This window comes from Salminus brasiliensis, chromosome 1, assembly GCF_030463535.1.
Source record: "Salminus brasiliensis chromosome 1, fSalBra1.hap2, whole genome shotgun sequence".
NCBI lineage: Eukaryota > Metazoa > Chordata > Actinopteri > Characiformes > Bryconidae > Salminus > Salminus brasiliensis.
The window spans coordinates 70,828,875-70,853,219 of NC_132878.1; the positions used below are offsets into that span (position 1 = coordinate 70,828,875).

A 24,345-nucleotide genomic window follows, 5' to 3' on the forward strand; every position below is an offset into this window, starting at 1 on the left:
GTTGCTCATTCTATTCTCTGATCATAGGCTTGAGAGCTCGTGCACAGATAGTTTCCAAAAGCATTTTATACTTTCTTGGTTCCCCCGTTTCACTCTCCAGCCACGTTTTAGAAACCTTTTCTTTTCCATCTTCATGTTGACCAGTCTGCTCATCTTCAACCTCAAATTCCTTAACATCCACAATTTCTATGCCCTCAGATCTGTCGCTCACCGTGGTTTCATCGACGCGCCAGGAGGATGTCATGTTGGTCATCTCTTCATATAGTCACATCGTCTTCAGAACCGGCACAACTTTCAATGCCGTTTTGCTTCTCGCTCAGCGAAGGTGAGGACAAACTCACCCGTCTGGAAGGCTCTTGAGCAGGTTTCCTCAGGATCTCAGTACACTTAGCAGTAGTTTTGCCCCCAGATCAGGACTAATCACCCTAGTCCAATTACTGAAAAACATACAGCAGCATGATGCTGCTACCACCCTGCCTTACTATAGGGATAGCATTAGCCAGCTAGTTTCAAGTGCCTGACAGTGACCTTTATTACGAAGTGGCTTCCATCTGACCACACCACCAAAAAGACATGTGTAGCACTGCCAAAGTTGTTTTTAGACAAGATTACCCAACAAAACCAGCTGTGCCACCTACAAAGACACAAACAAGTAATCAAAAGCAACTTTATTCTGGTTGGTCACATTTACATCTCACTGCCAGAAAGGTGCCTTCTCTCCAACCACAACCGGACCAAGAGAGACTCTTCCTTCCCACTGTGGACCTAAAAACAGGAAACAGATTGAAGTGTTAGAAGCACTCCTGGGGAAACAGGCTGAATTTGTGATTTACCCCACATGCCTGCAACAGGAGGCACACGTCCTACATCCCTGACGCCACAGCTTGCATCACAACAGCTACAAACTCTTGCATCTTCATCTGCTGCAGTCCACCTGAGAGGCAAACCCTGGTCAGTCACCTGATCAACTACTCAGAAGCTACACAGTTCAGTTCATTGACAGCAACTGACCCATTAGCACTGAAGGAACAGGCCTTGTTTACAGCATCAGTGGGGACAGAAGCTGCAGCCGCCGCCTTCAAGAAGCATGTGAAGTAAATCTGCAGAGAAGCAAAGACCATAAGCCCACATGGCCAATAACTGCTATGCACATCACTGCACTCCTCCTTACCAAGCCACTTCTCTGCTGTTCAAACACAAAGGCTTCCAGCTGAAACTGGAGCTTGTGCCCCTGAACTCGTGGCATGAATCGAGAGCTGGAGCCGGTCAGCTTTGCATCCACCAGGCACCTAGAAGTAGAAACAGTTACAGTAGGTCAGCAAGCTGGACGGCCAGACAGTTGAAGGAGGTACTCAAGCTGGATTGTCAGCAGAGAGGGCTGCTTACCCATAGTTCTCAATAAAGGAATATCTGGGAGTGGAATTCACATCAGGCACAGCAGTGGCCACACAGCTGTCCACAAAAATCCTTAGAGGCACATGGTTGTACTGCATCACAGACGCCTCAATGTTGATTAAATCTCCCAGGAAATACTGGTTAGAGGGCCTCTCAAACTGCCAGTCATCTGGTGGGGTTGGACAAACAAGGATCATTAGAGACAGTTTAAGCCCACCACTACCTACAATGGATCACACTACAAACCCATCATGAGCCTAAGGAAGAAGACCAGACGCTCCTCAGCAGTCACAGTAGCAGCATAAGGTATCCAAGCAGGCAAGAGGGCATTGCTGCTCACATTAAACTTCCTGTGAACAAGTCATACATGGTTTCAGTTTACACTCCTACTTCAGGTAGTGGCATCCACACCCAACAAGAACTGCTCCTTACCGTGGATAGTGACACTCCACACCAACCATAGTACCCATCGTCCTGAGGACTGGAGAGCCAGAGCCTGAGCCAGATGGGTTTGGGGCATAGAGGAGGTTGAAGGTGTAGACCAGTTCATCCTCAGTCATCTGCATAAAGATGTACAGAGATTGAAAAATTATGATTACAGACTCAGGGAGTTACAGACACATCAAGACAAAAGCTGGAGCCAAACTCACCATTAACACACTCCTGCAGCTCTGCAGCTCAGACTGCAAGATGAGAATCTGAGCAGCGGAATCTTCTCCTGCTACAGCACAGCCTCCAAGAGTGAGAGCTGACGGGTTTATTAACTCCCCAGTTCCAAAGAAGTCCTTCTTGACCTCCACATGCACCATGTTCTCACCACAATGAACCGCTACACTGGAAGCACGAGTAGGCTGCCGCAGCTCAAAATGCACTTGGGGCTGCTTAGGCTTCTCTGGAGCTTGAGGAAAATGCCACGTCAGCTTCTTTACCGGACCCTGCATCATTTGTTTGACCTGGACATTCAGTGGATCTTGCAGAGAAGTGGAGAGCCCTCCTGAGGTGGGACCTTGCACAGTCGGCTGTCTTTGCTGAGCCCAAGCACCTAGTGGATTCCCAAACTGTGCATTACACACTCCAAATACAAGAGCCAGCAGAACCCCAAGTCCATTCCACCTTAACTCCATCATTGAAAACCTAAAGTGCTGAGGATTGTTTCCTTCGCTGTCTGGAAACTGCTTTTATGTAGAAGCAGACAAAGGTGACTCCACCCTATTGGAGTCTTGATGAGCGGTGAGTGACACAGGTGTGATCAATCAAGGCATTTTGATGAACCGTGTACGCAGAGGTGAAACTGCAGTTCAAATAAACTGGTCGATTTTGAATTAATATTTGTGCCAGTGATTCATTTAACAAGGTCTTGTTTTGTTTAACTTTTTTAAAGAGAAAGGGGTTTGATTTATTAAGCTCTTTGACAGTTTGCTCGGTTATGCCACCTGGTGGACAGTAAATATTATTTCATTTTTTATCATTGATGTCACTAAGCAGCTGTACAAAATCTCAAATTAAGGCTAAAGGGTGACATAACATAAAATATGTAACCCCAAGTGAGCAAGCCAAAAACTACAGTGCAGGAAAAAGTCCCTCAGAGCTGAACGTTAAATCCTTGTTAATAATCAAAGTAATGCTAATGGTTATTATTATTATTATTATTATTACTATTATTATTATCATTATTATTATTGTTATTATTATTATTATTATTATTTTATTAATAATAATAAAGATAATAATAATTATAATAATATTAACAATTATAGCAGCTATTATAAGATGTATTTAAACTATTTAAACTTCAAACAATGTAATTGGTAATGGAGGGTGAGCAACTAATCTGATGCAGGTAACAGGAGACCCCAACGGACAGGTGTGCAGTCAAAGGTAGAGAAGGGCTGGGCGGTATAACCACAACATGTATCACATCAGAGGTGGCAAGTATCAAAGGATTGTACGCAAGTAAATTTCTGAAGGATATGTGCTTGAGTATTTCTGTCACTTAAAAGGTTTGACTTCTGCTTACTACCTTTTATTAGAAAAATCGATCATTTTTAATCAAGCAGTTTCTAGCCAGGCAGTTAATTACACACTGCTGTTAGTTAATCTGAACACTTCATTTCCTGTGAAACTTACACAGAGCTGAGCTTCTGTTCTGTAATTAATAATTAATAATTGTTTAAAACCATTGAAATATTTGTTGTGATAATTCACACCTGTGCACCCTGCTCCTGGTGCACGCCCTCACGCCACAAGTTTGTTCAGTTTTGATGCCAATTGTTTAAGTGAGTTCTGTAGGTGCATTTTAGTCGTTTTTGCTGCATCATCATCATGTTTTTATCAGTCAACGAAGATAACCAGAGATAGATGAGACATTGCTGCAATGCTGATACATTTAGTGATGTGGGACATTCAATATCCAGAGAAATTAAGATTTTCCAAATCCAGCCAGCATTTCCACCTCAGAATTTACTTTAAACATCACACTTCAAAACACTAAAACAAGCAAAAATAAGTTTAGGGTTGCCCTTGTAGAAGCATTTTATTAAAAACAAGCCACAACATGCACCATTAAGGTAATTGGACGTACCATCAAATGTGAAAATCTGCTACTTCACACAAGAATACTGTTATAATTCTTATTGCAGAGCTTCAGGACCTTTGCAGTAGTCCAAATCTGGTTGCAACAGGAGGGAAATGTGTTGCATTTGTGTAGACAGTGCCTTGTTGCTGAGCCCGAGCACCAGTAACTAGACTGAAGTGCGAGTCAGCTTGATGTCTCCAACTCAAAGCACAGCAGGTGTATAAGCATTCTAACCCTTAAGAACCCACAAAATAACTAGGGTATCTATAACACCCTCATCTTAGTCTTCAAAAAGACAAACAAGTAATTAAAACCTGCTTTATTGTGGTCGGTCAAATTTACATCTCACTTCCAGAAAGGTGCCTCCCCAACCACAACAGGACCAAGGGAGACTTTTCCTTAGCTACTCTGAATGAAGACAAGTTCAGAAAGTCTGCACACCTCTCACCTCACAACATTTTATTAGGTTAAAGACTTGCTCTAAAGTTGAGTAAATCAATTGATCACAAAATAATTCACAATGACAAAGTGAACACAGGTTAGTAGTAATAAGTACCACTTTATGCCAAAAAGATTCCCATGTGACATCATCGCGTAGGTAGGTGTGTGCGAATATTTTTCCATTTTTTCCCACGGTAGAAGCATAGGAAATGTTTCTAATTCTTTGCCCACGTTTTTTTTTTTTTAGATTTTTCCTACCATAGGATTATGTAGGAGTGTCAACAAATCAACAAATTTAACATTTGGTAAGGAATGTACAGACAATATAAATATATATATATATATATATATATATACCATCTAGATATATAAATACCAAGACTAGATTCTGTCCAAAGGAGCTGTACTGAAGATCCACAGTGTATCCAAAAAAACAAGATCGAACATATATATGGGTGCAAATGGTCGTATTGCAAATGCTCAAAATATTTATTCCTCCGGAATACTGGCCGTTTTCAGAGAGGAAATCATGTCTGAAAATGTGGTTTCGAGGGTAAAACCTCCGGGGGGATATACATGATAAAAAGAATGATGCGAAACGTCACGCTGAGGAAAAGAAGCGACTTTGTTTTCCGGCACTCTGACAGATTGTTCAAACGACGCCAGATTAGAGACTTTGGGGGAAAGGGTCTCTGGTAATTTTACCCAAAAAGAACAAAAACGGAGAAGGTTCATCAAATCATCTCGAAAACAAAACAGGTTGGTGAAATCCATTCTATGCTGGTTCAGACACGAAACACGAGACCCTCCGTTCACGATTGGGGCTTCTCTGTGTCTGTAAGGAAAGGTGGACTGATAAGCGTTAAGGTGAGATCCTTTCAACAACGACGCATAACTCTGATCATCTCACGCTATACGGACCACGATGACGCCTACAGAGTTCAGCTGGAGGTGCGAACGGCTGAGGTCGTACATTAAGAAGGTTTGTGTGAAAATGAGGAGGAGCAGTGGATTTACTTTTTCCGAGGAGATCATTGAAGGTTTGCTGATGGAATCTTAACTTTTAGACATCTATGAAACAACCCATCACATTTTAACCTGTGAGTAAAACGTTTTTTTTTCGTTTTTTTTTTTTTACCTTAATCAGCTTCTATAGTTCATGTGTAAGAGATGACTTATATTTGACGATTCAGATCACAGTATTATCACAGTAATCACGTACGATCCTTTCAACAATTTTCTTTCTCTGTCAGCGAGCGACAAGTGCAGCTGCATCGACTTCGACGTACCTGGTATGAGGGTGCTGAGTGAGGTTGGCCTCACCTCCGCTAAGCGAGAAGCAAAACGGCTTTGAAAGTCAAGCCGGTTCACCCCTTACGGACGAGGAAAGTTCCGAAGACGATGTGATTATACGTAAAGGTGACAAACCTCACATCCTCCGGGCGCGACGATGATGAAACCGCGGTGAGCGACGGATATGATGACGTAGAAATTGAAGATGTTTAAGAATCGGAGGTTGATGGTGATGATGAGGTGAAGGAAAAGGTCAACGTGAAGAAGAAGAGGAAGAAAAAGAAAACGTTTTTGGAACGTGTCTGGAGAGTGAAACGGGGGAACCAAGAATGGATAAAATGACAGAAATGTCCTAGATGTGAAACAAAAGTAACTGAGCTTCTGGACGAATGCGAGACCATCCTTCGCAAAACCATTCGTCTGGAATTTGGAGTTACCGACCAGCAGGGTGGATTTGTAATGAGTATCCTGAAAAGGTTTTATGACCAGCTGCGAGATGATTTAACGGCTGAAGAATCTTCGTCCGACTATCTTTCCAAAAAATCCTTTTGAGGTGTTGATTCGTTGTTTTCACACTGAGGAGTTTAGTGATCAGTGTGAAGAGGCTGCTGCATCCCTGTGTAGAACTCTAATGAAAGCCTGATGTTGGTGAAAAGTAACAAAAAAATGCTGCTGTTACTGCTTTGTTCTTCTGCACGCTGTGATTTCGTATACTAAACATGTTCCTTAACCCTTTTTTATGTATTTCATGTTAGATATATATATATATATATATATATATATATATATATATATATATATATATATATATATAAACACCCCCCCCAATCCATGTTTATCATGTTTTAGACATAAATGTGTTTAACTACATTGATTAAACATATAGCTGTCATGATCCACTCGGTCTGACAATGACGGGAGAACACTCGCAGGGGATGGACCGAAGCAAGGAATTACGTGGGGCAAAGAGGAACAGAAACAACAACCGTGACAACCAAGAGGGGCAAAACAAAAGAACACACCTGAGGCGGGCGCGGCGGGGCGGGCGTGACAATAGCGTGTTTTGTATTATTAATACAACATATGCTATCTTTAAAAAAAATATGCTTAAAAAGATGCTTAAAAAAAATCTTTTAACTTATTTTATTTCTCACTAACTTGAAAGAATATTTAAGTCAGGTCGAGGTATCTTTGGCGGTTAAAAACGGAACGGAAAGGCGTAGCGAGGTAGGAAAAGCCATCCACTGTCAAATTTAAAGATTCGATTCGAAGTGATTAAAATGAAATGGGTTGCGAGTGTAAGACCCGCTAAAGGCCAATTTCAAAAGCTACACATTTAGACACTTGTCCCAGAAACAAATGATCCGCGGTTACCGGCGCGTGCACTGATCAGTTTAAGGGTCACACGTTCCAGCAGATACTTGGTGTTTGAACTCATCAGTGCGGAGGCATGAGAGAGTTTCACGCCTGTGGAGATGATGACTTGTAGCAGAGTGGACAGGATGCTTAGTTTATAGCCGGGGTTTTACATTTACATTTATGGCATTTAGCTGACGCTCTTATCCAGAGCGACTTACAAGGTTACTCCTATTACAGAGGTGGGCCAATGTAGTGTTAGGAGTCTGGCCCAAGGACTCTTATTGGTGTAGCGCAGCATAGTCACCCAGACCGGCAATCGAACCCTGGTCTCCCACATGGTGTTGTTGTAACGCAATGGTAGGTGGTGGTGTTATCTGTTGTGCCACACCAACCACTATCGGACAACGTCAAAACAAATTAGTTTTTATTACGCACCAGTTTAACTCTCAAGTCCACGGAATTTAAAATAAGTTTTTCCTGAAATCCAAAGTTGCTGTGTGTGTGTCACAGCAGTTAAAAAAATCCGGCTCCGTTCGCTGAATTCGCTCCTCCACGACAGGCCCTGGTTCTCTTCAGTGGGGTCAGCGTCGTCCATATGTCCCACAGTATCCATTCCAATCAAATTACTTTAAACAATTCACCAAACACTCCATGACGGCTCGGTGGGCATAGGTCGAACTCATGGCTGGATTACTGACCGAGCCAGTGGGGCCAGCGCCCAGGGGCCCTTGAGGTCAGGGGGCCCGGGGGGGCCCTGGCCCAAAACATTTTGCGATGCCTATCAACATTTATGAGACAATATATTTTTATTTCCGAGGGCCCTCCATTTTAAGGATCCTCTGACTATTAGGGACTTTGACACCAGGGCCTCTTGGGGCCCCTAGCTATGTTTTTGGGCACTAGCCATGCTTTCTGGCCCCTTATGAAAATGGATGAGGCGTTGTGGCACTGCTCTGACTTCGACTTCTGGCTATTAGGGGTCCTAGGAAAGAGGGGGGCATATTTTTAGAGGGCCCTGGTTATGAGAGCCCCTACCAGGGGGCCCTAGAGAAGAGCAGGGCATACCCTGCTATGGGGCCCTTGGTTTCCATAGAAGTCGTTTACCATGGTTTCAGGCCCTTACTTAATGTTTCTGAATTTGTATTGTTTCAAAATTGTTATGTTCAGTTTCTCTTAAGCGCAGAGACACAAATTAATTTAGCAATTTTGCAATTATTTAAATTTAAGACAAGCAATTTGTCTGATGAATGCTATCTTTGACACCGATTAAGTAAATTTGGCCAAGGGAGTGATTTCACTTATGTGAAAACAACAAGCCATTTGACCAGTTTCATGTTTCCCCTTAGACAAATAAACAACAGTAAAGAGTCCAGTGGTCACTCTAGCTCTGAAGGAATGCAGGAAAGGTAAAGTGCCTTTTCATACAACAGAACTGCAAGCTAATTTTACTGAGTAGAACAATTTTGGTTTGGTGACAGATGATGAAACAGCAAGTGGTTTTGTTGTAGTAGCTTGGTTTGGGGATTATTTATTGGAAAACATACGAAAAAGTGGTGCCTATGTACCTTTGCAGACCCAGTCAGGTGCAGAGCAGGAATGCCATCCCTGCCAGGCTACCACAGACCAGCAGCAGAAAGACCATGAAAGGAAAGTTGCAGGTGTGTTAGACCCACAATTAGACCAGCCAGCTGCATCGTGTGAGTGTCGTTTTTCAAATGAGGAGGGCAAGGACCCCAACTCCTGGTGTGAAACGGTCAACGACCCTGCTTTATGGCCCAGTACCACTACCGACCAAGCCAAGTCGATTTTTGATGATATTGACATATGTACAGCGAGACTTTGTGGCAGCACAGAAAGATAACTTTGAGGTGTTTGAAGGGGCAGCTTTTAGTGTCACCACTGCTGTCTCCCAAGAGTACAGGCATGACCTCCAGCAAACAAAGAAGTGTAAAATTATGTCTGATGATAGTGCAGAGCCAGGTGTAGCATTTAAAGGATCGAAACTTTCAATGTTGTCATTGACAAACTTGTGTCCTGTCTCAACCATGGTTTAAATGCATACACACACTTAACTGAGCTATTTGATGATCAAAAACCCCGACTATAAACTACGCATCCATCGTCTCGACGGGCGTGAAACTCGCTCATGCCTCCACACTGATGAGTTCAAACGCCAATTATTCACTGGAACGTGTGACCCTTAAACTGGTCAGTGCTCGCGCCGGTAACCGCGGACCCAGTCAGGATCATCTGTTTCTGGGACAAGTGTTTAAATGTGTAGCTTTGGGATTCGGCCTTTAGCGGGTCTTACACTCACAACCCTTTTCATTTTCATCACTTTGACAAAAAAGCTACCCCGCGACCGGACTAAAATATTCTCTCAGAAGTAGGTAAACAGTAAAATAAGTAATATATAAGCATATAGCATGATTTTTTTTTTTAAATATGCCAAATTCCATAGTAAAAATGTATTGTAAAAATATATTAATAATGCAACATATGTTATATGTTTGATCAATGTAGTTAAACACACTTACATCAAAAACATGATAAATATGGACAGAGAATAATACAATGTTTTATTTTTCACCAACATCAGGCTCTTATTAGAAATCTATAAAAGGGTGAAGCAGCCTCTTCACACTGATCACTAAACTCCTCAGTGTGAAAAAACTACGAATCAACGCCTCAAAAGGATTTTTGAGAAGATAGTCGGACGAAGGATACTCATTACAAATCCATCCCGCTGGTCGGTAACTCCAGACGCATGGTTTTGCGAAGGATGGTCTCGCATTCGTCCAGAAGGCTGAATTACTTTAACACATCTAGGAAACGAACAGGTACACCTTCCAGCCAGGTGTGTTGATTTTGTGATGGGTGGTCCATTTTACACCCCTCACACTGTTGCTCATTCTATTGTCTGATCATAGGCTTGAGAGCTCGTGCGCAGATAGTTTCCAAAAGCTTTAGCATTTGGCATTTTATACTTTCTTGGTTCCCCAGTTTCACTCTCCAGACACGTTTTAGAAACCTTTTCTTTTCCATCTTCATGTTGACCAGTCTCCTCATCTTCAACCTCAAATTCCTTAATATCCACAATTTCTATGCCCTCAGATCTGTCGCTCACCGCGGTTTCATCGACGTGCCAGGAGGATGTCATGTTTGTCATCTCTTCGCTTAGCAAAGGTGAGGACAAACTCACCCGTCTGGAAGGCTCTTGAGCAGGTTTTCTAGGATCTCAGTACACTTAGCAGTAGTCACACCCCCCGATCAGGACTAATCACCCTACTCCAATTACTGAAAAACATACAGCAGCATGATGCTGCCACCACCATGCTCACTATAGGGATAGCATTAGTCAGGTAGTTTCAAGTGCCTGACAAAGTGACCTTTATTACGAAGTGGCTTCCATCTGACCACACGATCAAAAAGACAATTTGTGTAGCACTGCCCAAGTTGTTCTTTGGTAAGATTACCCAACAAGACCAGCTGTACCACCTACAAAGACACAAACAAGTAATCAAAAGCTACTTTATTCTGGTTGGTCACATTTACATCTCACTGCCAGAAAGGTGCTTTCTCTCCAACCACAACCGGACCAAGAGAGACTCTTCCTTCCCACTGTGGACCTAAAAACAGGAAACAGATTGAAGTGTTAGAAGCACTCCTGGGGAAACATGCTGAATTTGTGATTTACCCCACATGCCTGCAACAGGAGACACACGTCCTACATCCCTGACGCCACAGCTTGCATCACAACAGCTACAAACTCTTGCATCCTCATCTGCTGCGGTCCACCTGAGAGGCAAACCCTGGTCAGTCACCTGATCAACTACTCAGAAGCTACACAGTTCAGTTCATTGACAGCAACTGACCCATTAGCACTGAAGGAACAGGCCTTGTTTACAGCATCAGTGGGGACAGAAGCTGCAGCCGCCGCCTTCAAGAAGCATGTGAAGTAAATCTGCAGAGAAGCAAAGACCATAAGCCCACATGGACAATAACTGCTTTGCAAATCACTGCACTCCTCCTTACCAAGCCACTTCTCTGCTGTTCAAACACAAAGGCTTCCAGCTGAAACTGGAGCTTGTGCCCCTGAACTCGTGGCATAAATCGAGAGCTGGAGCCGGTCAGCTTTGCATCCACCAGGCACCTAGAAGTAGAAACAGTTACAGTAGGTGAGCAAGCTGGACGGCCAGACAGTTGGAGGTACTCTGCTGACAATCCAGCTTGAGAGGGCTGCTTACCCATAGTTCTCAATAAAAGAATATCTGGGAGTGGAATTCACATCAGGCACAGCAGTGGCCACACAGCTGTCCACAAAAATCCTTAGAGGCACATGGTTGTACTGCATCACAGACGCCTCAATGTTGATTAAATCTCCCAGGAAATACTGGTTAGAGGGCCTCTCAAACTGCCAGTCATCTGGTGGGGTTGGACAAACAAGGATCATTAGACACAGTTTAAGCCCACCACTACCTACAATGGATCACACTACAAACCCATCATGAGCCTAAGGAAGAAGACCAGACGCTCCTCAGCAGTCACAGTAGCAGCATAAGGTATCCAAGCAGGCAAGAGGGCATTGCTGCTCACATTAAACTTCCTGTGAACAAGTCATACATGGTTTCAGTTTACACTCCTACTTCAGGTAGTGGCATCCACACCCAACAAGAACTGCTCCTTACCGTGGATAGTGACACTCCACACCAACCACAGTACCCGTCATCCTGAGGACTGGAGAGCCAGAGCCTGAGCCAGATGGGTTTGGGGCATAGAGGAGGTTGAAGGTGTAGACCAGTTCATCCTCAGTCATCTGCATAAAGATGTACAGAGATTGAAAAATTATGATTACAGACTCAGGGAGTTACAGACACAGGTCAAGCCAAAAGCTGGAGCCAAACTCACCATTAACACACTCCTGCAGCTCTGCAGCTCAGACTGCAAGATGAGAATCTGAGCAGCGGAATCTTCTCCTGCTACAGCACAGCCTCCAAGAGTGAGAGCTGACGGGTTTATTAACTCCCCAGTTCCAAAGAAGTCCTTCTTGACCTCCACATGCACCATGTTCTCACCACAATGAACAGCTACACTGGAAGCACGAGTAGGCTGCCGCAGCTCAAAATGCACTTGGGGCTGCTTAGGCTTCTCTGGAGCTTGAGGAAAATGCCACGTCAGCTTCTTTACCGGACCCTGCATCATTTGTTTGACCTGGACATTCAGTGGATCTTGCAGAGAAGTGGAGAGCCCTCCTGAGGTGGGACCTTGCACAGTCGGCTGTCTTTGCTGAGCCCAAGCACCTACTGGATTCCCAAACTGTGCATTACACACGCCAAATACAAGAGCCAGCAGAACCCCAACTCCATTCCACCTTAACTCCATCATTGAAAACCTAAAGTGCTGAGGATTGTTTCTTTCACTGTCTGAAAACTGCTTTTATGTAGAAGCAGACAAAGGTGACTCCACCCTATTGGAGTCTTGATGAGCAGTGGGTGACACAGGTGTGATCAATCAAGGCATTTTGATGAACATGATCCAGTGATTCATTTAACAAGGTTTTGTTTTGCTCAGCTTATTTCAAGAGAAAAGGGTTTGACTCATTAAGCTCTTTGAGAGCTTGCTCTTTTGGATAGTAATTGTTACAACACCTGTTTTGTAACAATTCAACCTTTAGATTTAACAATATAAATGATGAATCAAATTGCTATTTCTGAGTAGTCTTACAGAGTTTATTTGATGCAACTTGAAAATGATTTCGTTTTGTATGTGAAAATGACATACAGTGCCATCTGAAAACACTGGAACTGCAAGGCCTGTTTATGTTTGAAAAAGAGTCTAAGTGGATGAAAGTAAATAACAACTTGTAACTAGTTGTCAAGGTTAGGTTGGACAACTGAAGAGTTGAGGTTAAGGTTACATCTTACGAATACATCTTTCTATTGATTTATAAGGCTGGAGTAAAGAAATGAGGCAGCATCAACGACAGCTAGGTTGGTCAAGCCTGTTCCTGGTGCTCCAGCACTGCTGGCTTTAATATTCAGGTGATCCTGAAAGGCCTCACTAACTGGATCAGGACTGTAAAATCAGGGGCTAGAACAGAACCCTTTGCCAGGTGGGCAGGGCTGCGTCCCTCTAACTGATCAAATCCTTTTCTCCTGGTACCTTTCCTTGGCTGAAGCTCACAGTCTCACTGAATGTAAGTGGATGCACATCACTACCAGACAGGCCAAATAATAAAAAAAAAAAAACAGGAGTGTAGATCAACAGGGAAGGGCAGCCCTGGTCTATCCTCAGTCCCACTGGGAACTTCATTTCCAAGAAGTAAAAGGAACAGCTCACATTCCCCTGATAAAGATCTGAGACTTCTTTACTCAAAAAAGGTGGAAGAGCCTTTAACAGCAGGACGTTGATGGCCAGTCTTGATCAAAACACCAAAGTGTGCATTCTTTACCTCTGAGAGAGGAGCAGGTTTCACATTTCATAAGACAAATCCGCTGAAAAAAAGGCTGTTCTGGCTGAGACTTTATGGGAAAAGCATGAAAGGTCCAGAAGGTTATCAGTTTAAACCTGGCCTGGTTTTATTGCTTTGGTTAGAGAGATAAAGAGAACACAATTTAAACTGGGGGTGAAAGAAATGAGGAACCTGGGCAGTGGTGTTCCTTCAAAAAGAAAGGCCTTTGAACAGATACTAACAGCAGCCTTTGGGCCCTATATTACACCCTGCGCAAGGCGTGCCGCAATGCTAATTGCTATCTTACCCCCCACTAACAGTCTATTTTTTTACAGCTTCTGCCTGCGTCGTTTAAATAGCAACAGTGCTTGTGAATATCTGTGGTGGTATCAAAATGAGGTGTGTTCAGGTCAATTTCTGGCGTATTGCTATCTTGGCAATGGAAAACTCAGATGTGTCACTGCCTGAAAACAACCTAAGCAGACGTCAGCAGTCAAACGTTCATTGCTGTGAATTGTCAACACAGGCATGCGTACACAAGTGACTTGCTGATTGGTTTATTGCACATTTCGCCCAAAACACACCCATGAATAATTAAGAGATTTTTCATTCAGAGACACGCAAGGCATACTTTTCCTGCTGAAATGTCCAGCAACTTACTGCAACATTCAGTAGTGTGTTGAAATGTCTAGTGACGTACTGCACCATTCAGAATTGTATTAAAATGTCCAGCGACGTACTGCAACATTCAGTAGTGTGCTGAAATGTCCAGCGACGTACTGCAACATTCAGTAGTGTGCTGAAATGTCCAGCGGCCTACTGCAACATTCAGTAGTGTGCTGAAATGTCCAGCAGCGTACTGCAACATTCAGTAGTGTGCTGAAATGTCCAGCAGCGTACTGCAACATTCAGTAGTGTGCTGAAATGTCCAGCGGCCTACTGCAACATTCAGTAGTGTGCTGAAATGTCCAGCAGCGTACTGCAACATTCAGTAGTGTGCTGAAATGTCCAGCAGCGTACTGCAACATTCAGTAGTGTGCTGAAATGTCTAGTGACGTACTGCACCATTCAGAATTGTATTAAAATGTCCAGCGACGTACTGCAACATTCAGTAGTGTGCTGAAATGTCCAGCGGCGTACTGCAACATTCAGTAGTGTGCTGAAATGTCCAGCGACGTACTGCAACATTCAGAATTGTATTGAAATGTCCAGCAACGTACTGCAACATTCAGTAGTGTGCTGAAATGTCCAGCGACGTACTGCAACATTCAGAATTGTATTGAAATGTCTAGTGACGTACTGCAACATTCAGTAGTGTGCTGAAATGTCTAGTGGCGTACTGCAACATTCAGTATTGTACGGAAATGTCTAGTGGCATACTGCAACATTCAGTAGTGTGCTGAAAGGTCCAGTAATGTTCTACAACGTCTAGAAATGTGCAGCAGTTCTCAGTAAAATGCAAAAAACACTGACACACAATACAGAACTACATTCTGGTTTAATGTTTTTATTTTGAAAATGTTAAAGAAAATGTAATCTTCTCCCATTGTCTTATTCTGGATGTGGAAAATTCCTATTTGCGTTTCTTGAACACTGAAAAATAAAAGTTCCACAAAATCAATTGTCAAAACAACATTTTTTCTATTAATACTGTTCCATTATAATAATTGCCAGTAAAAACACAACATTTGGACAGACAGGAAATGTATTCACAAAAAACAGACTTACTTCTCTTTTTAGTTTTCTTCATCACCTTCTTTTTCTTCTTGGGTCTTTCCACATCCTACAACATAAGAGCATAATGATTTTTCATGACAGTTTAGACTTTTATCCAATTGTGTTTTTATTGGTCTGTTCCACCTGAGCAGTGTGAAGAATACAGATTATGCTGTTATGTGTTTATGGTTAGTGATACGTTCTGACATGCTCACCGCTGTCTGCCTGCCGGTCAGTGCTGTTATGTCGCTGAAGTGTGTGATGTTGCCCAGCTGTGTGGTCATTCCCACCATACGTCTCTTTTTGGCCTTCTGAGCTCGGGTCAAACTCAGACGCACCATCATGGACTCCTCATAGTTTTTCCTAAAAGACAAAAAACATTAAACTGGAAACACTTATGACAGAAACTTATGTAAGTATCTGGACAGGGGCTCAGTTGTGTCGCCTATCTGGACAGTACTATTGGTGTTAAATTAATCGATTACCACACACAGGTTAAAATAGAAATGGCCAGTTTTAGGACCAATAAACACGTTGCAGTGGTTACTGAAAATGGAGGTTGGAGGGCTCCCCAGAAATTTGAAAGTTTTGCATAAACACAACTTTTTGAAAAAAAAAAAGAAGAGAAAAATAAGTGTGCGATGGAATTACAGAGAAAGAAGAGATATAGGGGCCAATTATGCACTCTAGGACTCTAGGACATAGATGGCTATAGCACCAACTGGAATTGTACCTGTGACATTCCAACACTGCAAACTAACAAAAAGATCATATTAGCCCAGAAATGCCATATAAGTACCAGTTTCACTCCATAACTCTCGTTCGCTTACCTATGCCTTTCCTCTTGGATTTCACGGTCAGTCTGGAAATCCTGCCGGTCCCGGATTTCCTCTGGTGCTTCGCTGTACTGCTGCCGTAGCTCCTGGATGACAGAGCTGTGTAGAGCTGCCTTCCTCTGCTTATCAGCAAGGTCCTTCTGCCGGTCTGACTCCGTCAGGTCCCCGGCTGCAGGACAACACACAGGACAATTTTACTAAAGTGCACATGCACCGAAGAAAAATAAATAAATAAATAAATAAATAAATAAATCACCAGCAGCGCTCAAAGCCACTTAAGAACTTGATCTTTACACATAAACAAAATTATTCCATTTCTACAACAACAAAGATTTAATGAAGTTAAATTACATCACACTGAATGTTTAGCATTTAGCATTAAATAATCCATGAACTATAAATCATACACAAAATTTACCATAATGCATTGGGGCAATATTGGGTGGTCTGTATATCCTGCCAGATCCTGTTTTCTGATCATCTTTCTCATCTCCATGTTCACGATCATCGACGTCATCCTCTGACTCTTCAGCCTCACTGAGCTGCATAAAAATAAAAAATAAAAAATAAAAAAAAAAAAACAACAATAACTAAAAGTTACACAAACAGTCACATGATCAGGGATGGGTCAATTAAAGGGATCAGAATGAGTTTTACCTTACTGACAAGATTCTCAGGATTTGGACGAAAGTGTAAAGGATCGTTCTCGGCTGTAACAGAGAACACAACTCTAAAGTTAGAGTTAGCCATAGTGAGCCATATCACTTATATAGACACAGTGCCTCTAAAAAGTGTGGGATAAATAAACGAATGAAGCAAAAGCACTATGAAAAGCTGGATGAATGAATAGAACTGACCCCAAATTCAATGTCAAGATATGTAATAATAGAAATTGAAATTGTATCCACAAAGAGCCGGCATGACTACAGGTTTGGCTTGAAAACCCCTAGGTGCAAAGCAGTCAGTGTTTGTTGCAGTATTATGACCATAAACACACACACACACACACACACACACACACACACACACACACACACACACACACACACACATACATACATATATATATATATATATATATATATATATATATATATATATAGTGTGTGCAGAATTATTAGGATTATTTTTATTATTGAACAACTATGTTCTCAATCAACCCAAAAGACTCAAATATCAAAGCTAAATATTTTTTGAAGTTGGAGTGGGTTTTTTTTAGATTTGGCTATCTTAGGGGGATATCTGTTTGTGCAGGTAACTATTACTGTGCATTATTAGGCAACTTAATAAAAAACAAAAAAAAAAAAAAAAAATATATATATATATATATATATATATATATATATATATATATATATATATATATATATACCCATCTCACTTGTTTATTTTCACCAGGTAAATCAATATAACACACAATTTAGAAATAAACATTTCTGACATTCAAAAACAAAACCAAAAACAAATCAGTGACCAATATAGCCACCTTTCTTTACGAAGACACTCAAAAGCCTTCCATCCATAGATTCTGTCAGTTGCTTGATCTGTTTACGATCAACATTACGTGCAGCAGACACCACAGCCTCCCAGACACTGTTCAGAGAGGTGTACTCCCCCCCCCCCCCCCCCCCCCCCGTAGATCTCACATTTTATGAGGGACCAGAGGTTCTCTATGGGGTTCAGATCAGGTGAACAAGGGGGCCCATGTCATCATTTTTTCTTCTTTTAGACCCTTACTGGCGAGCCACGCTGTGGAGTATTTGGATGCATGTGATGGAGCATTGTCCTGCATGAAAATCATGTTTTTCTTGAACGATACTGACTTCTTTCTGTACCGCTGCTTGAAGGTGTCTTCCAGAAACTGGCAGTAGGTCTGGGAGTTGAGTCACTCCATCCTCAACCCGAAAAGGTCCCACAAGTTCATCTTTGATGATACCAGCCCATACCAGTACCCCACCTCCACCTTGCTGGCGTCTGAGTCGGAGTGGAGCTCTCTGCCCTTTACTGATCCAGCCTCGGGCCCATCCATCTGGCCCATCAAGAGTCACTCGCATTTCATCGGTCCATAAAACCTTAGAAAAATTAGTCTTAAGATATTTCTTGGCCCAGTCTTGACGTTTTATCTTATGTTTCTTGTTCAAAGGTGGTCGTTTTTCAGCCTTCCTTACCATGGCCATGTCCTTGAGTATCGCACACCTTGTGCTTTTTGATACTCCAGTAACGTTGCAGCTCTGAAATATGGCAAAACTGGTGGCAAATAGCATCTTGGCAGCTTCACGCTTGATTTTCCTCAATTCATGGGCAGTTATTTTGCGCCTTTTTTTCCCCCAACATGTTTCTTGCGACCCTGTTGGCTATTTGCCATGAAACGTTTGATTGTTCGGTTATCACGCTTCAAAAGTTTGGCAAATTCAAGACTGCTGCATCCCTCTGCAAGACATCTCACAATTTTTGACTTTTCAGAGTCCGTCAAATCTCTCTTCTGACCCATTTTGCCAAAGGAAAGGAAGTTGCCTAATAATTAAGCACACCTTATATAGGGTGTTGATGTCATTAGACCACACCCCTTCTCATTACAGAGATGCACATTACCTGATTTACTTGATTGGTCGTTGGCTTTCAAGCCTATAGAGCTTGGAGTAGGACAATATTTATAAAAAGGATGATGTATATATTGCATTTGCATGACTGATTACTGGAGGTCTTGTACCAGCAAAAATAGAATAAGTCTTACCTAGGCTGCCAGTCACTGCTGTTCGCACTAATTTATCAATCTGATACTTTAGTTTCTGATCCAGGGGGCGCATCTTCTCTAGAACCTGAACAACATTTCACAAACAAAGAAAACATTATAGCCATATATGGGAAAGACAAGCCAGAGCCCAGTTTCCCTAATTCATTGTAATGTGCTTTTACACTGTGATAATACGATATAATAACACTGCTCTATACCAAAAAATGCCAACTCTTAAAGAATTTTTCATGAAAATTAAACAGGAATTTTAATGAGGTCTTTGAACATTTAATATGCCAAGCGTCACAGTGGCCATTCAGTGCAGAAGAAAGATGGTCTACGATAGAATTATGGAAGTGTCAAAAATGTCTTTAAATGCAGCTATGACCCACATCTAAAACCAGGCAATAGGGAACGGCTTGGAATACTGCACAAAACAGGCACCACCTTAAAATGACAGTAGCACTGTAGAACTCTAGCAATGTGGGACTCAAAAAAGTGAAGAGAACAGGAAGAACAGATAGAACAGAGTTCCCCTCATTTCTTGGCAGTGAGTATCTTACTGTTCTTATTGTGACAAGCCTCTGAACTGCAGCACTGTCCTTCAAACTCTGTCCGTCTGACTTCACGCTCATCAGATGAGTAAGATCTTGTAGGTAAAACAGTAAAAGGTGATATCGTAGATCCAGAAAAGACAACCCCTGTAAACAGAACAGAGCCACTGGAGAAATTGCAGTTACAAAGGCATTAATAAATATATTCAAGAGTAGAGTTCTGTTCTTACCTTGGAGGTCTGATGAGCTTCTTCTTGGACTTTCTTTATCAAGTCCCTAACATGGCTCGTCACAGAAACGATCTGAAAAATAATGGTATGTTTTTTTTAAGCCACTATTTAGGTCTAATTCCTTCAGCCTTCAGTTCCCTGTGTCTCACCCCGTATTTATTATCAGTAAACTTTGAATGTATGTATGAGAGAGAGAGAGAGTATGCCACTAATATACACATTGTACAATCATTATATATATATATATATATATATATATATATATATATATATATATATATATATATATACATACATACACACACACACACACACACACACACACATATATATATATAACAAATATCATATATCATGAGTTGTAAGATTGTGTCAGTAGTTTCCGACCTGCTCTGTGAGTTTGTTGAGGAGCTGTACCGCTTTGGGTAAATCATCATCAATACACATCTGAAAAATAAAACAAATGAATTACACTGTTATCTAAATCACAGACAAACCATGCAGTAAAGCTATGGTGAAAAAAAATGGCCGTGGGAAAATATTTAAAACAAAGGGAAATTGGAAACATCTTTTTGGGTCACATTCAGATTTAAGAAGTCTAGTAGTAATAAAGTCTAAATTCAATCAAGAAATGATGAAAACACAGGGCAGAGTCACTCCACTTACAACAATGGATATGATACTTAGCAAGCAAGAGAACTATACTGACTACATCAGATGTTTGTTTGTCACGATCATTGATATAACACAACACATGGTTGATATTATAACCTGGAATATTGGCTACTTTTAAAGACAGACAGCCTTAAATGTCACTCCAAATTTATTAGAAACGGGACAAAGTGACAAAGAGGTGTTGTAAAGATTCTACAGGACAATCACAAGAAACACACCCTACCGAATCTAATTTAAATCGTTTATGTAGAAAATAAGGGGTATATTTCATGGGGTATATTTCATGACAGATTGCTGCTGCTGACATGCTTCTGTTATAATCATTAAACTAGTTAGATTTAAAGGCAGTCGTGAAAACAGCATTGTTGCACTTTTTATCAGTCAAGTTGCATCTGGATATTCTCGGTGAGCACAAACCAGATTCAATTCGTCAACAGACTTTTTTGTGATCTATCAGAAACACCACTACTGTCCATTAAGCCGGTTTTAAAAACTGATTTCCTATTAACAGATATCGTCCTGTTGTTCCCCAGCAAAGATCCATGTGGGGTAAAGCTTTGGGTTTTGAGTGAAAACAATGTTCCAAAAAAAGCTAAACTTGTCTGTGGAATTCAGATAACTGGATAGGAATCTTGTTTAACTCCAAATCACATCTAAAGTAAGGCGCTAAGTTCACCAAGTTGCTGATCTGGAGCTGCAGGACTCTCCAGCACCATTTAAGACGGAACGAGAAATTCGAAGCCAACTCAAGCCTCGAGGTCGCTTCTACAGAGAGCAGCTCGGTAGTTTACCATGTTACAGAGGAGCTTCTAGGTGTAGCCTCACTGTTAACCAGCACGTTTTCGCTTATTAATCCGCACTTTAAAGCCAAATGTACCCAAAAACACAACAACTCACGTTTTGTGCACTGCAGGCCGCCATCGTGAACTACGGCAAGCTGTTTAGGACACGTGACACAGCAGAGTGGTTTTCCGTTTCGCGTTTTTGCTTTTCAACCGGAAATTCGTTTCTCAGCATTGATCAATAAAAGCATGGAAAACACGAAACCAGTCTAAAACACATTTCAGCAGAATGCCAGTAAAATAAACTAGAGAATTTTTGAGATTTTTTGTGGTTTTGGATTTGTGTCATGTTAGTGATGCTAGGCTGCTTTGAATGTCTTAGTGTCACAAAATAAATCAGTACGTCCGTTTATATATAGAGAGCATGTTATCTTCTGGTTAGATGGGGACATGAGAAAGCAGAAAGTACTTTCTAATGTTGTAATTGTTTGATGTTGAATGAAAAGAGTCTTATTTTTCGTTGCTGTTAGGCAAAAACCTCGTAACTCCAAAATGTCCCTGTGATGACTCACTCATCATGAACCTTTAACACGATATAAAGAAATATGCCAGATTCAGTACTAATATACTGTGTCTATTAATGTATTTAACATGAAATACATTTAGCATATGTTTGTCTTAAGGACGCTAAATGACTTACTTGTCGCTTACAATCATCCCTGATTTAACTAACTAACTAGTAGTGAAATGCATTAACAGCTGCTGTTAACATAAAACAACAATAGATGAGATGAAAGGTAGAATGTACAAAATATTAGATCAAAAGCAAATCAATCAATCAATCAAAAAGAAATGAAGAAAGAAAAAAATATATTATAAAACACGACTTTTTGTCAGTCCTGATTTAACTGCCCCGGAGATCAGTTCTGCTATGATCATTGTTGTATAGGTATGATGTATTTAGTAGTGTTTTGATGTGATATTCATGTGCTGAGTGTAAGGGCAAATTCGACCAGTTTATGTCCAGTTTTAAAGTTACTCTTTGTCAGGCAGTTTCATATTTCTGCACTAGATGGTGTTGCGTCCCTATTTGTGTGTGTCAGTAAAGGCAGTACAGGTTAAAGTGGCTGTAAAGAAGCAGCTTAAGAGGAAAGGAGGCAGAGACAGATGCAGAGTGAGGATGAAGCATATCAGAGAGATTTCATCTGATTTTGTGAGATGTGAGATAAAGTCAGACAGGCCCGTTTCTTGCCATCGTGGGAACCCAAGTAGATTCTAAAATGTATTGATGTGTAGAGAAAGTGCAGCAAATCTACACATTTTCTCTGCTTATTTTTTGTGAGTCAAAAAGAATGACCTGTTCTTACATGAAAGAGAATATGACTATGGGTGGTTGGGGGTCCCAAGTAGGATTCAGCCTTAGGCCTGAAGATGTTTGGAAATGACCCTGACATTAGAGCAGTTTAACTGGAGAGGGATGTAACATCACTTATAAGGCAACATTCTATATGATATACTGCCACACACACTCACAAACACTCACAAAAACAAATGTGCATAAGAAATATATCCCTAGTCCCCCACAACACATCATCAGTTAGTGCTCCGGGCTATTGATGACAGGGTTGTGGGTTCGATGCCTGGTCTCGGCAAACTGCCACTGTTGGGCCCTTGAGAAAGGCCCTTCACCCTCTCTCTCCCCGGGCGCTGGAGTTGGCTGCCCACCGCTCTGGGTATGTATGTGTGCCTACTGCCCCTAGTTCACTAGTGTGTGTGTGTGTTCACTACCATAGATGGGTCAAATGCAGAGGACACATTTCGCTGTACAGTGTACAGTGACAAATATGTGTACCTTTACCTTTATTATTATTATAACTGATGATAATGGCTGTATTTATTTCATGGTATTTATTAGTAATAGATTACATGTTTTAGTTGATACGATATCCACCCTCTTGTAATTTCATTGTGTTTTGGGGACTAAAATGTCTTGCATCCGAAATAAGAAACAGTCAGCAGCTGATGGGTGATGGGTCAGTTAGAGCTGAGGGTGCTTATAATTAAGTATTTTAATCTGCTGTGATAAAGTCTCTCAGAGGTGAGTTCATTGTGCTGTATGTGTGTGTGTTTGTGTGTGTGTGTGTGCACAGTATAGGTGTGATGTAATTACTGACCATGCAAAGTGGACAGTAGGTAAGTGTACTTAAGGACAGGAGTGTTTTAACTCGAGTTAGAGCAGACAGTTTCGGGCAATGGCGGCACTGACCTTCAGGAGATGCCGTTACTGTTAAACATCTCAACATGACGGACCTTACAGGAAACAAACACAAACACACACACACACACACACACACACACACACACACACACACACACACATTACCCATCCATATAATCAGCTGAATCCTTTTACAGTAATAAGCCCACCACCACTGTGCTCACTGTCTCTAAACAAAAGACAGAAACAAACACACACACACACACACTGTTTACAGGCCACAGTCTCATCAGTAAATGGCTTTAGAGCTGCTCGTAGACCCCCTGTGCAGTTGGGGGGTCTGTGTGGAGAGAAAAGCTGTAGTTAAATTAGTCATTCATTTCAAAGTCGTTTACTAAATTAAACACATTAAACTGTGTAAGAGCTCCATCCTAAACAGACCTGCGCTGCCCCGCACTGCCCCGCACTGACCCACACTGACCTGCAATGACCCTCACAGAGCTGCACTATTTGCACCAACCCGCACAGACCCTCACAGACCTGTACCAACCAACACAGACACGCACTGGCTGTCACCGAGCCTCAACAACCTGCACAAACCTGCACTGACCCGCATCGACCTGGGCTGACTCCCACTGACTGTGCCCGATCATCATACACCTGCACAGCCCTATACTGACCCGCATTGACCTGTGCTGACTCTCACTGACTGTGTCAGTGGCTAATCAATGTACACACACAGACTACACAGACACATACGATCATTTCGAATTTTGCAACCAAAAGTTTAGACTCTCTTCCAGGCAGCAAGTATGCTTTAGTATTAATGTGTGGTGCGTATGAGGAAGTGATTGGCAGGTTGGTATCTGCTTGTTTAATTAAAGGCAGAGCTATTGATGTGTTGAATTGGAGAGAGGGGATTTTAAGTGGGTGGAAGAGTGTTTCAGTGCCACTCAGCACGTTTCTCTAATGTTTACAGTAAAGCAGTCCTGCCCACTACTTCCCAACACTCAGCAGATGGAAATGAGGAAATGAGGAACACTTCCTAGCCTTATCCACACTCCTCATTCTGCTCCTCACACTGCT

The 24,345-nt window shown here is 41.8% G+C and overlaps 2 protein-coding genes and 1 pseudogene across 3 annotated transcripts; all 3 read right to left on the reverse strand.

The window, feature by feature from the left end:
- Nucleotides 1-653: 653 nt before the first annotated feature.
- LOC140535667 (zona pellucida sperm-binding protein 3-like) lies at nt 654-2,529 on the reverse strand. The gene is made up of 8 exons (XM_072657097.1): nt 2,046-2,529; nt 1,828-1,955; nt 1,642-1,745; nt 1,387-1,564; nt 1,172-1,289; nt 1,012-1,100; nt 843-934; nt 654-765 (listed from the first exon to the last, which is right to left on the reverse strand). Exons 1-8 carry the CDS (start codon nt 2,520-2,522, stop codon nt 695-697), a joined length of 1,257 nt encoding a protein of 418 aa, XP_072513198.1. The 5' UTR covers nt 2,523-2,529; the 3' UTR covers nt 654-694.
- An 8,085-nt stretch (nt 2,530-10,614) lies between these two features.
- Nucleotides 10,615-12,445, reverse strand: LOC140554334 (zona pellucida sperm-binding protein 3-like; annotated as a pseudogene).
- A 2,567-nt stretch (nt 12,446-15,012) lies between these two features.
- Nucleotides 15,013-21,181, reverse strand: ngdn (neuroguidin, EIF4E binding protein). 2 transcript variants are annotated; one of them, XM_072657110.1, is made up of 11 exons: nt 21,157-21,181; nt 19,972-20,031; nt 19,585-19,656; nt 19,364-19,501; nt 18,801-18,885; nt 16,724-16,776; nt 16,485-16,608; nt 16,061-16,235; nt 15,446-15,593; nt 15,243-15,297; nt 15,013-15,107 (listed from the first exon to the last, which is right to left on the reverse strand). In XM_072657110.1, exons 1-11 carry the CDS (start codon nt 21,178-21,180, stop codon nt 15,088-15,090), a joined length of 954 nt encoding a protein of 317 aa, XP_072513211.1. In that variant the 5' UTR covers nt 21,181; the 3' UTR covers nt 15,013-15,087. The 2 variants fall into 2 exon arrangements, with proteins under 2 accessions (XP_072513211.1, XP_072513220.1); XM_072657119.1 differs by lacking the exon at nt 21,157-21,181 and adding an exon at nt 21,051-21,068.
- Nucleotides 21,182-24,345: the final 3,164 nt, after the last annotated feature.